Source organism: Triticum urartu, chromosome 7 (genome assembly GCF_003073215.2).
Source record: "Triticum urartu cultivar G1812 chromosome 7, Tu2.1, whole genome shotgun sequence".
Lineage (NCBI taxonomy): Eukaryota > Viridiplantae > Streptophyta > Magnoliopsida > Poales > Poaceae > Triticum > Triticum urartu.
Window position 1 is genome coordinate 472,587,498 of NC_053028.1, and position 14,478 is coordinate 472,601,975.

Consider the following 14,478-nt stretch of genomic DNA (forward strand, 5'->3'; position numbering starts at 1 on the left):
AGGTCTTTGTGAATAATTATTAAAATAGCTGCATGTATCTCCCAGACGTAGAGGTGAAGTCATCCTCCTTTAAAAATAATAATAATAATAATAAACTATGAGAAGAGAGCGAATCCGCGTATGCTTTGCTTTGGTGATACTTAGCCGACCGAGGAGGCAAGCACACTGGATTAGATTCCGGAAACGGGTTAAAGAAGGCACTAATATGCCCCAAGCAAAGCAAAAGCTGAGAGGTTCAAAGCCAAAGTGAAAGAAAAAGCCCAACCACAAGCGAGCTAACAACCATCACTCTTTAGCCTTTTCTCCATTGTTGAGGCAAAGAAAGAAGCTAGTAGTTCTCAGTATCATTGCCATCGCACATTTGCACTGCGTCACTCAACTCCAGTGACATGGAGATGCGTCTCCACCTCCATGTGCTGGCGATCCTCATGATCATCTCGGCGCGGCCTCCCTCCGTCGCTGGCGGGCTCTGCCGCGACAGCTGCGGCGACGTCCCGGTGCGCTACCCGCTGGGCATCGACGACGGCTGCGGCAGCCCGTACTACCGCAGCATGCTGACCTGCGCCGACAACACCACGCTCCGCCTCCGCACCCCATCCGGCACGTACCCGGTGTCCGGCGCCGACTACGCGGACCCGCACCTGGTGGTGACGGACCCGTCCATGTGGACCTGCGCGCGGCCCTTCACCGCCGTCCACGCCGCGCCCTTCAGCCTGGACACCAGCACCCGCTTCTCGCTGTCCCCGAGGAACGACCACCTCTTCTTCAACTGCGACGAGGAGCGGGTCATCGTGGCGCCGCGGCCGGCCATCTGCGACCGGTACCCGGACCGGTGCGACTCGGCGTGCGACAGCGCCGGGTACCTGTGCCGGAACCTGCCGGGCTGCCGCGGCGCGCTGGAGGAAGGCAACATGAGCTGCTGCGCGTACCGGCCCCGCGCGGCGGAGTCGCTGAGGGCCATGCTGCGGCACTGCGAGGCCTACACCACCGTGTACTGGCGCGCGGTGGGCGACAAGTTCCCGCCCTACGACCAGGTGCCGGACTACGGCGTCCGGGTGGACTTCGAGATCCCCGTCACCACGCGGTGCCTGCAGTGCCAGGACCGGCGCCGCGGCGCCAACGGCACCTGCGGCTTCGACCCCGCCACCAGGGACTTCGTCTGCATCTGCGACGGCGGCCGGAACTCCACCACGGACTGTGCAGGTGCGCCCTCTCTGCTCTGGCTCTCTTTGGTAACGGCATTTGGAGACGTTCAATTTAAAAGCATAGGTTTCTGTAATTCTCAACGCCAGGATCTGCGTAAAACCAAAATTATGCGTGCCAAACCCCGACTTTTAATGGGGCATACCGGCCTGACCAATTGATCATGTTTTCATACACAGATGGCCGCGTCACAGGGCATGGAGCATCAGCCGGAGTTGTAGCTGGTGCGAACTGAGAACCACTACCAAAAACCTCACTCGCACTTTCGATTATTTGAAGAAGCAATTTCGTTAATTCTGGCCATTTTTGCTATGCAGCAACCGTCGTGTTCTCAATTTCGGCAGCGATCGGCATCGGGGGGCTCGTGATGTACATACGCAAGATGAGATCGAGCAAAGTGGTCACCTGCGGCGTCCAGAGTAACGAAAACAGATTCTTCTGAGCCGACCTCAAAGAATTCCCATGAACAGTCTTCCGCATGTGCAAAGAAGAGAGGAGGGTATGGACCCACGTCCGATGGAGAGGGTTCCGGTGTATACAACACGAAGGCTTGAGATATTTTTCTTCTAGTTTTGGGCGATATGTATGATGCATATGATGGGCATGCACACCGTACTACATTCAAACATAACGAGGGCGGCATACTCAGATGAACAAAAGATAGCTATGTGTGAGTGCATTGCCGACGAATTTACATTCTGTGATACCTTGTAACCAGCGAGGCATCTGTGGTGACTTTGCTAATTAATTTTCTAGCACGACAACTTCAGTCTCTAGTCGGGAGTCATGCTTGCAAGTGAATTAGTCTTTGTTGGGATGTGTCAAAGGAGAGTCTCTGCCAAGAATAGAAAACATGGTTCTCAACCACCCATACGCTCTAGAATCAGTGTCAAAAGTATGCAACGGATGTGATATGCAAGATTTCTAATTAAAGAAATGCTTCTCACTCATTGCATGGTGTGACACAAGGAGAATGTCAGTAACACGATAAAGATGTGAAACTTAAAGTAGGCATCCAAGTAACGAATGGGAGGGGATAACAAGTGAACTAGTAGATTCATTATTACAACCAACCATTGTACAAATGCTTAGGTGTTGGTTATCTATAGTGTTAAAGGTCGAGTTGTCCATGACAGTGGACAAAAATATTCAAGTAGATTATACACTCTGTGGAGATGCGTGATTTTACCCGTAGGGCATGGTTCCTTCGTGTGTTGAGACATGCCTACCCACAAACCACACTCCTTGTAGTGAGGTAGCGGGAGAAAGGTCACAAGAGATTTCACATTGCCTACCAGATACAATCACACATCCATGGAATGGATAACTTGCCAGCAGGTGTATTCTCTAACCGCACATGCACTAAAGATCGTCACAGGAAACTCTACATTGGATTGTACAAAACCTACTCGTACTAAAAGGCAGAACATGACATTGACATCCACTACTTCCGGTGGCTCCTCCTTGACCCTCTTTTGGAAAACTGCTTCAGGGCTTATCTGTTACTCATCCAGGCCTTACGACATGACATGTGGTCGTATTCCAAAACTAGGGTACAAAAGATGCGGTCATTAATTGACCAAGCGGGCAGTACTTTCTTCTAATCAATATCATCATCATCATCATCATCAATAGCAACAGCTCTATGCCACATCGGTACAAGTTTACCCTCCTCTATTTGCTAATGGTGCAATGCATTGCCACTCAATGTCAATAACTCAACACCACATTCCATCATCCATCTTTTCAAGTGGAAATATCTCATTAAGTCAAGTTTATACACAACCGGTTTCGACAACAAGATGAAGCATACTACTCTACCATGATGATACTAACACAATAGACCATCTAACTTAGCTTAGGGTGACGAGGAATATGTTATATGAAAACAAGTAGGGGCATGAATGAAAACATTATATGGCACATGTGACATCTAATCCCTATAAAAACATTTAACAACAAGACAACATGCACATTTGAGGCATAGGAAGGAATGAGATGCATAGGATAAGATATGGTCAAGGTGTTCACGTGCTTTGCCCCTTCATGCATGATCATTCCCTCTCTAGCCTCACCTCCTCTTTCCTTGTCCAGAAGCACATACTCTACATGCCGAGGAAGGTACAAAAATAATTGTAAATTACACATAATAACCAAATGAAAAGCATAATTGCATTTTTTAAATGGTTAGGGTTCAAAAGAAGATCACGCAAGTACAAATAATCATCCAAAACTAGAATTGTATGCGAAAAGATATGCCATGGAGTTTGAAGGGGTTCTTTGATATTTCGTACACATAAATAAAGCTATTAATAATTGATAAATTGTATGAGTATTTGGACTACTACTAATAATTAGCAGTTGCACACATAAATACATAACTTTGCATTGACCCCCAACGAAACAAGTAAGATTGTCATTCTTACTAGCCTTGCTAGTTACAAGGATTAATGCAACTTTTATTTGGAAATATTCATTGCAACGAAGTAAATAAAATTTTGATTGTAGATGAAATTAAAAAGTATGTTGATCGAGTTTGAAAGCAATAGGGATTAATGGACTGGGGTCCATAGTTTAACTAGCGGCATCGCTCCAATAAAAGATAACATAACATGGTGAACAAACTACACTTGTGTATCGATTAAATTGCAATTTTATGAGTATGATTATACATGTCATAATTGCATATAGGTATCGCATCCGAACATGCATAGACCGTTACTCCAACAACATATATAGCTAATACTCTACCCTAAGACCATTATGCATCCCAAGACCGCTATCCAACATGCATCTCAAAGTATTAGTTAAAACAAAGTATTGCATTAAGTATGATGATATGATGTAGATAGTGTATTGTCTTCACCCTCTATTTAAAGGACAACTATGCAATTATATTTTTATTCTTAGTGGCAACAACACAATGCACACCCTTTTCAATTTTTGTAACTGCGGCTGAATACTTGCAAAATTGAACCAACTAACATACACAAGCCCCTCTTAAAGATCATTCGTCTAAACATGTCTAGTGTAAGAATAATATATTAGAGACCACATATGTCTGAATTATGCAACAAAGAACTCATACGGATCTATAAATAGAGCATATATAGGTCTGATCATAAACTGAAAATTATCACACCGCAACAAACCCACCATAAGATTACATCAGATGGATCACAATCATGTAAGGCACCTCATGCAATAATCATATTGAAGAACAAGGGAGAGATTGCCATCGAGCCAAATAAAACTACTCACAGATGATCATGTTGGCAGTAAGGTTGGTGACCAGTTAATTTCCACCTCTGTCAAGGTACCGAAAAATACCTCAAGATTGAATCATGGCAGAACAGAGAGTGATACGTCCATTCTGCATCATGATTTCCTACTATTGTTTATATTGTTTTTGGTCATTATTCCACCTTCTGATGCAATTCTAATGCCTTTTCTCTCCTAATTTGCAAGATTTACATGGAGAGGGAGATTACCAGCAGCTAGAATTATGGAACTAAAAAAGCTACAACTGAGATACTTATTCTAAAGGACTCTGAATGACTTGAAACTTCATGGAGATCTTTTATTGAATATAAAAAATACTGGAGCAAAGAAATTCCAGAGGGGGGCCACCAGCTGCTCCCAAGGAAATAGGGCGCGACCACCCCCTAGGCGCGCCCTGATGCCTTGTGGGTCCCACAGCTGGCCTCCGGTTCCCATCTTCTGCTCTATGAGGGGTTTTGACCTAGAAAGAAAATAAGAGGAAGACTTTCGGGGTGAAGCGCCACCGTCTCAAGGAGAAACCTGGGCAGGAGCACTTTTGCTCTCCGGTAGAGCGATTCCGTCGGGGATACTTCCCTCCAGCACCAGCGATCCTCTCATCGTGGGAGGACTAATCTTCATCAATATCTTCACCAGCACCATCTCATCTCAACCCCTAGTTCATCTCTTGTATTCAATCTTTGTCCCAAAACCTTAGGTTGGTACTTGTGGATTGCAAGTAGTGTTGATTACATCTTGTAGTTGATGCTAGTTGGTTTATTTGGTGGAGAATTAAATGTTCAGATCCTCAAGCATATTCAATACACCTCTGATCTTGAGCATGAATATGATTTGTGAATAGTTACTTTTGTTCTTGAGGACATGGGAGAAGTCTTGTCATAAGTAATCATGTGATGTTGGTATTCATTTGATATTTTGATGATATGTATGTTGTTGCTTCCTTTGGTGGTGTCATGTGAACGTCGACTACATGACACTTCACCATACTTGGGCCTAAAGGAAGGCATTGTGATGGGTTGCTAGAGTGACAGAAGCTTAAACCCTAGTTTATGCGTTATTCCGTAAGGGGCTGATTTGGATCCATATGTTTCATGATATGATTAGATTTATCTTAATTCTTCTTTCGTAGTTGTGGATGCTTGCAAGAGGGGGTAATCATAAGTGGTTTAATTGTTCAAGTAAGAACAACACCCAATCACCGGCCCACCCACGTGTCAAATTATCAAAGTAACAAACGTGAATCAATTAAACATGATAAAAGTGACTGGACGATAATTCCCATGTGTCCTCGAGAACACTTTGTTTTATATAAGAGAAATTTCACGATTGTTCTTTGCTATAAAAAGGATTGGGCCACCTTCCTGCACCTTTGTTACTATTTCTACCTGTTACTTGTTACGAATTATCTTGCTACACAACTATCTATCATTGTTACTTTCAACACTTGCACAGAACACCTTGTTGAAAACCGCTTGTCATTTCCTTATACTCCTCGTTGGGTTCGACACTCTTACTTATCGAAAGGACTACGATTGATCCCCTATACTTGTGGCTAATCAAAACTCATTTCTGGCGCCGTTGTCGGGGACTGAAGTGCCTTTGGTAAGGAAACATTTATATTATGTGCTGAAATTTTCTGTCACTTGTTACTATGGAAAATAATCCTTTGAGGGGTTTGTTCGGGGTATCTTCACCTCGAACGGAAGCAATAAGAGTTTCCCCTCAACCTACTGAACCTACTAAAAATATTTATAGTGAGATTCTTTCAGGTATGTTAGAGAAACTACTAGCTAATCCTTATGCTGGAGATGGAACGATACATCCTGATATGTACTTAACCTATGTGGATGAAATTTGTGGATTGTTTAAGCTTGCAGGTTTATCCGAGGATGAAGTTAAGAAGAAGGTTTTTCCTTTATCTTTGGAGGGAAATGCATTGACATGGTATAGTCTAATGGATGGTATTGGAACGTGGGATTAGAACCGATTGAAATTGGAATTTCATCAGAAGTTTTATCCTATCCATCCGGTTCATCTTGATCGGAATTATATATATAATTTTTGGCCTCGTGAAGGAGAAAGTATCACTCAAGTTTGGGGGAGGCTTAACTACATGATGCACACATGCCCCAATCATGAGCTCTAAGAGAAATTATATTCAAAACTTTTATGCTTGGTTCTCATAATGATCGGTCCATGCTCGATTCTTCTTCTACCGGTTCCTTTATGAAGAAAACTATTGAATTCAAATGGGGTCTTCTGGAAAGTATTAAACGCAACTTTGAAGATTGGGAACTCGACAAAGGTAAAGAGTCAGGTATAAAACTTGAGTTTGATTGTGTTAAATCTTCCATGAAAACTGATGCTTTTCATAAGTTTAGCACTAAACATGGACTTAACTCTGAGATAGTAGCTTCCTTTTGCGAATCTTTTGCTCGACATCACCAACGATATCCTAAGTTCCGGAAAACCTGATCACCAACAACACTTGAGCTAGTCTTAGAGGCAAGACTGGGAACCTTTATTTTATCGGTTTATCATTTCACACGTGCATATGAGTTTTCCACTGAATCGCATATTCCATTAGCATAGTAGTTATAACATGAAATATAAACACTTAACTATGAATATGGAAATATAATAATACAATATTATTGCCTCTAGGGCATATTTCCAACAGTCTCCTACTTGCACTAGAGTTAATAAACTAATCAACACAACATGATTAACTTTTACACCAATGGCAATGCAGTGTCAGTCGTGCTTTGCTTGTGGTATAGACTTCGTCCTATCGAATATGAAAATCTTCAGATCTGTGTGTATCATTTGCATTTGAATGCATCTATCATGCTTTCACATAAATTCATATTTAGTGTGAAACTGGCTTTGTATGTATTGAATCACTAGCAAGACCTATGGTTCCATAAACTGAGATATGGGACCACTATTAAGAATAGTGTTCCATTTACAGAATCATCTAGAAATCATACCAAGCTCATAAATGAACTTTTGATTCATCACCCTCTATTGTTACTTCTAAAGTGACAATATACTCAACCTTCTGTTGTAGAATTCACCATAGTAATTTTTTGTACAAACTCCGACATACCGTGCCACCATAAATTGAAATCAAAAATCGCTTGGAGCATAAATGAAGTTTTTATTGAAGTACTACTTACAACGAGCATGTAGATTGATGTAACTCCTTACAACAATCTCTTCATCTTCTTCGTATGCAAGACACATGGCATTAGTATTTAACAACATTTTACTATTATCCTATGATCAACAATTTGATCATTCTGGTAACTTTACTCACAACTTACTTGGAGTACTGGATATATCTGGTTGTTTACAACTTTACATACCATGGAACATTAATAAAAGTGTGATTGAAACTATGTATTTCTCTTGTCAGTATTTCAGAGTACTGACTCTTGCTTAAAAATCTTTCTGCGTGCTTTGTCAAGAAACTCTTCTTGGCGTTTTTCTTACTAAATTGTTTTATTATTCTGTCAATATGTATTTTGGATAAGTCCAATTAGACACTACCATATCCATGGATCATTATGCCTAATACTAGGACTATATATTTCCTAATTACTTTACTAAAAAACTAGTTTCAATAAAGTGTTGATTTGTGTCAAGAAATTTCCAATCGACAATATGCATGCACATAGTGTTTAGAAATATCATCATGCTCTCACTTACTTTCTTGTAAATACAAGCATCTTCACTTTCCTCAATGAAATCAAATTATTTGACCATTTCATCAGGACGATTCCAACTCCACTATGCTTGCTTTAGATTTGCATACTTACTAGCATCCTCTGGATAGACAAAATTACCTTTGACCGTATCAAATATAAAACCTTGGTTCTATTTCCATCTCATGGGAATCAGTTTAACATCCATCTGTTATATCTCATCAACTCCTTGATCTTGTCATAAAATATTTGCAACATGTCAAGCATTATAGAATATTTTTATCTTTGTTATGTGATATTCTTGGAACAGAAAATTGTTTTCAGAAACAAACAAAGGTTAAAAGATATATGATATCTAAAGAAGTGTTTTGTTTGCAAGTTCTAGTGAAGCATTCAACTATGTTTGAGACAAAATGTGTAAGGTCCGGAAGAACACCAATCATGAGTTGATGGTGAGAACTTAAAGAGAAAGAACAAAAGGAAAGGATGTAATGAGACTTACATGCCTAGGGAAGTTCAGTGCTCACGCCACTCTTAAAAGATTAGATGATTCTTTTGTTGAGTGGGAGAAATACTGAAAGTAAAACTATAAGAATTTTAGAGGCAAAAAGAAAAGAAGACTGGAGTGTCCAGCTCAAGTATAAATGTCATACAAGTTATAAGATGTAGAGAAAGTCGGTCAAGTAAAGTGTAATTCTTGAGAATTGTGATGAAATTTTTAAACACTAAATTCTTCAAGAATTGTGGTTGAAAGTTGATCACAAGGATACCGACTCGATTGCATGTTGTTGCGAACCGATGCAAGAATTACTAGGTCCTAATGACCAACAAATTAACAAGGTTAAAATATGTGCTGAAAATTTTGTAAAAGTTATGATACTTTTTCATCAACATATTACCTCTGAATTTATTGTCATAATTCATTTTAGAGTTTTGTACACTCTAGCCCATTGCATAGAAGTTGCAAAGAGGTTGTTCATAAGAGAACAATAGTTGTTCAATGTAATGGACAAAAAGGGCCATACTCCTATTATAAATAGGATGTATGTTATGAATATTGATGATAGAATTGAACATCCATAACACTGACACTAAATGTCGCAAGACTAATAGAATACCACATATGTGAGGCACTGCATTTTTTCACATTAGAGTAACCTGCATGGAGAAATTCCATAGTGATGGATTTTGGAGTCATATGATTACGAATCACCTGACAGTTACAACTTTCATCCAAATAGTGAGGTAAACTAAAATACCATTCACAGGCCATAAAGAATGAGCAACAAAATAATGGGAAATATGCATATTGATGTATGTAGTCCAATAAGTGTCATTACAAGTAGTGGATTTATCTATCTTCAAGGATGACTCAAGTAGATATTTATATTTACTAATTGAGACATAAATATGGATCTTTTGAAATGTTTCAAAAGATTTGTAGAATGAAGTAGAAATTATTATAACAAGAAAACTATGTTTCTACAATTGAATTGCAGAAAAGAATATTTGAGTTACAAATTTAGCGAATGTCCGATGAGTTGTAATAAATATTTTATAGCTTGCACCTCCTAGAAACAGTACTAAGAGTAGAGTGTTTTGAGTAGATTAATCAAGCTATGTATGACATGGTGTGATCAAAGATGACATTAGTTACTTCATCAATATACTTTTTAATGTGATGCATTAGAGATTGTGGCTTTTACACTAAAAGAGCACCATCTCATTTATTTAAAATAAGTACTACTTTGTAGATTATCCCAAATGGTTGGGTATTCCTCTATCACTATGCCAAGGCAAAGTGTTTTGCTATAGAGTGCATTTTTTTGAAGAAAATGTTTTCCGCGAAAGAGTGAGTCGGAGGATAGTGCAACTCGACAAGATTGTAGAATCTTTATGATCAGATCAAGGAAAAGAAACACTAGAAGTGATTCTAGAATTTCCTACCATGACTGGTACAAAAGACTTTACATGAAATATAGAGACTTCAGTCGAACTTGCAGCTAAACAATATAGGTTGGGAAAATTCATGCAAATCTTCATGGTATGCAGATGAAATATTGTTGAAGCAAACAATGGACCTATAATACATAGAGAGACGTTGCTGGGCCCTGACTCCGGAATTGGCTATACGCCAAAATAATCGAAGATAGTATCCATACACATAATTCAAGTTTAGAACTTGATGGACCCTCTGAAAGACTTAAAGTCTAAAGTGTGGTGATGGATCTATAGATTGAAACAAAATATAATGTTTTATAATGCTTGATTTGTTGCAAATAGTTTAGGAAAAGATCAAGGAGTTAATTATGAAGAGATTGCCTCATCATAATAATACTTAAAGTCGGTTCAGATTAAACTAGCAATTACTAAATATTTCAGTTATCTCTACTCCTAATGGAGCAGTTCGTAGGCTGGCATCCATGGGTTTTTCTCATCCCCCTTTTAGTATGGTTTCTTTAGTCTGTTTTTTCGTCCCCTTCACGTCACCCTCTCACACAATAAAAAAATTTGAACGAATCAGAACTTTCCATGCTGGTGCAAGTTATTTAGTAATGTCTTTATGTGAAAGAATCAATCATGATCAATCTCTAAAGATCAAATCTAAATTAATCAACATTAACTTAAATCGCTCAATCACATTAATTAGGAAACAAATAACCAATTTTCGTGTCACCTCCCACAAGGCCACAACACCCCTCGCGCTAAAAAACAAATGTCACCGGTGGTTTAGCATCTCCCCACGTCATGCGAACCCTAGCAGTCGTGACCACTCCTCCCCTTTCGGCAGTTGCACATCATCCCCTTCGCCTCCCTCCCGCTGACGGCCTCCCTCCTCTCCGCGAGGCAGATCGATCAACATCCATGGCTGAGGTCGTGGATGCGCCCCATGGCGTAGCGCATGGGATCTCCACTTCCCCTCCCCCATCTTCCTCCCTCAGCCGCTGGCACCAAAGACCGCGAGCATGGTTGCTCCTTGCTCATGCTCCTCCTTCCCCGAGCCGGTTGGACAGAGGGACTTCCAGGGTGTGATAGCCCACGAGCAGTTGTTGTAGCGCCAGCGTGCTGCCACCGAGTACGACTCCGCCAGAAAGGATTCAGGTAGGCTCCTTACTGCCCTTGCCCTCCTCCCCTTTCTCGATTTGGGCAAGTTCAGCGTAACGAATCGTGGGATTTCCACGAAACCACAACCATGCCCTCGCACACCGGTAGTTTTTTGCCCACTGTGTTTATTCCTGGCTCTCATTGTCGCGCCGCCAGCACGATGTCGTGTCTTGCCGCCTGATTCATTCGATGGTGGAGGCGGGTTCAATTCTTTTTCGTCTGTCGTTTTCTTCCCTTCCCATGTTCCTCTGCATTTCTTTTCTTTTCGGAAAGAAGTGAACGTTTTAGGTATGGGATGCCGAATTCCTTTCGGCATCTTCCTTGCCACGGATGGCGAGGGTTAGCGTCTCAAGGAAGCGACGGTTCTGGTTCTAGGGAGGGAGAAACATGCCAAATCTTTCTGATGCCCATGCATGTGGCTTTGCTGATTTTGATTAGCCTCCATATTGCTGTTGGGATGCGGATGCTTAATGGATCTATGCTTCTCTCGCTTCATGTGCATCAGTCTCGTCCTCCTGTATGTATGACGTTGACTCGTTGTCCGAGTCTAACAAAGAGTTGTTTCTATGTATGTGCAATCTGCAGCTTACTTTGGGGGAGGAGTATGTACCGCCCATGGATTGATCATTCACTGGCAGGGCCGGGACCAGGCCGGTGGTCATGTCTTTCAGGTTGGCAGCAAGGGAGGAGCAGTAAGGCGAGCTCACATTACCCCAGCAGGAGGCCTCCCGTGTCCCGAGTCCCGACGCCACGGGTAGTTGGAGTTGTTGTTGCCCTTGGTTTGTGCATGATTTATGTTTTGCCTGCCAGCTATGTTGATTGGTCTGTATAAGTTGTGTAAGATCGTTTGGTGCTCAGAGCCATGGCAGCGCTAAACATGTTCTTGAACTAAACATGTTCTTATTGCATATGGTTTCGAATTCTTTAAATGAATATTAGACATAGCAGTGCCCGAAGGTGGCCGAGTTCTCGCACCTATCCGATCTAGAAGATTATGTCGCTTAAGTCAATAGGTGGAAGTCGTTCTTTACAAGCAGCAACTCCACAATCGCCTTTGCCATCGACACCAGTGAGTCAGCTAGATCAAGTTGCCTTCTTGCTATTACCGCCCTTTTTGTATCTTGTGTTGCTTTTCAAAGGGATTGCTTGCCTAGTGTATTGTGATGACCCACAAGTATAGGGGATCAATCATAGTCCTTTTGATAAGTAAGTATCGAACCCAATGAGGAGCAGAAGGAAATGACAAGTGGTTTTCAGCAAGGTATTTTCTTCAAGCACTGAAATAGTCGGTAACAGGTAGTTTGATAGCAACATAATTTGTAACGGACAAGTAACAGTAACGGTAAATAAAGTGCATAAAGGTAGCCCAATCCTTTTGTGACAAAGTACACGCCAAAACGGTCTCTTATAATAAGCAAAGTGTTCTTGAGGGAACACGGGAATTTCATCTAGTCACTTCCATCATGTTGGTTTGATTCATGTTCGCTACTTTGATAATTTGGTATGTGGGTGGACCCGTGCTTGGGTGATGTTCTTACTTGAACAAACCTCCCACTTATGATTAACCCCCTCGCAAGCATCTGCAACTACGAGAAAAGTATTAAGATAAAATCTAACCATAGCATTAAAAATTTAGATCCAAATCGGTCCCTTACGAAGTAGCGCATAAACTAGGGTTTAAGCTTCTATCACTCTAGAAACCCATCATCTAATAACTACTCCACAATGCATTCCCTTAGGCCCAAAGATGGTGAAGTTCCATGTAGTCGACGTTCACATGCCACCACTAAGGGAACCACAACATACATATGATATGTCTCCATCATATATATATATTTTGATTGTTCCATGCCAATATTATACAACTTTCATATACCTTTGGCAACTTTTTATACTATTTTTGGGACTAACATATTGATCCAGTGCCCAGTGCTAGTTCCTGTTTATTGCATGTTTTTTGTTTCACAGAAAATCCATATCAAAGTAAGTCCAAACGGGATAAAAACTGACGGAGATTTTTTTTTGAATATATGTGAATTTTGGGAAGTGGAATCAACGCGAGACGATGCCCGAGGGGGCCATGAGGCAGGGGGCGCTCCCCTGACCCTCGTGGACACCCCGTAAGGCGGTTGTTGCCCTTCTTTCACCGCAAGAAAGCTAATATCCGGATAAAAATGGTGTTCAAATTTCAATCCAATCGGAGTTACGGATCTCCAGGAATATAAGAAACAATGAAAGGCCATATCTGGGAGCGCAGAAACAGAGAGACAGATCCAATCTTGGAGGGGCTCTCGCCCCTCCCATTCCATGGAGACCAAGGACCAGAGGGGAAACCTTTGTCCCATCTAGGGAGAAGGTCAATGAAGAAGAAGAAGACGGGGGGCTCTTTCCCCCTCTCTCCCAGTGGCGCCGGAACGCCGCCGGGGCCATCATTGCGACACCGATCTACACCAACAACTTCACCGCCGTCATCACCAATTCTTCCCCCCTCTATGCAGCGGTGTAACCCCTCTTTTACCCACTGTAATCTCTACTTAAACATGCTGCTCAACTCTATATATTATTTCCCAATGATGTATGGCTATCCTATGATGTTTGAGTAGATCCGTTTTGTCCTATGGGTTAATTGATGATCGTGATTGGCTTGAGTTGCATGTTCTATTATTGGTGCTGTCCTATGGTGCTCTCCGTGTCGCGCAAGCGTGAGGGATCCCTGCTGTAGGGTTTGCAATATGTTCATGATTTGCTTATGGTGGGTGGCGTGAGTGATAGAAGCACAAACCCGAGTAAGTAGGTTATTTGCGTATGGGACTAAAGATGACTTGATACTTTAATGCTATGTTTGGGTTTTACTGTAATGATCTTTAGTAGTTGCGGATGCTTGCTAGAGTTCCAATCATAAGTGCATATGATCCAATAAGAGGAAGTGTGTTAGCTTATGCCTGTCCCTCAAATAAAATTGCAATAATGATTACCGGTCTAGTTATCTATTGCCTACGGACAAATAACTTTCTTGTGTGACAAAAAGCTCTCTACTAAAACTAACTTAGTTGTGTCTTCATCTAAACAACCCTACTTTTTATTTATGCGCTCTTTATTATCTTGCAAACCTATCCAACAACAGCTATAAAGTACTTCTAGTTTCATACTTGTTCTAGGTAAAGCGAACATTAAGCGTGCGTAG

At 41.4% G+C, this 14,478-nt stretch overlaps 1 protein-coding gene across 1 annotated transcript; it reads left to right on the top strand.

Annotated features, from left to right (window-relative positions):
- Positions 1-227: 227 nt before the first annotated feature.
- Positions 228-1,972, top strand: LOC125520468. Its single transcript, XM_048685391.1, has 3 exons — positions 228-1,203; positions 1,383-1,427; positions 1,521-1,972. Exons 1-3 carry the CDS (start codon positions 390-392, stop codon positions 1,643-1,645), a joined length of 984 nt encoding a protein of 327 aa, XP_048541348.1. The 5' UTR covers positions 228-389; the 3' UTR covers positions 1,646-1,972.
- Positions 1,973-14,478: the final 12,506 nt, after the last annotated feature.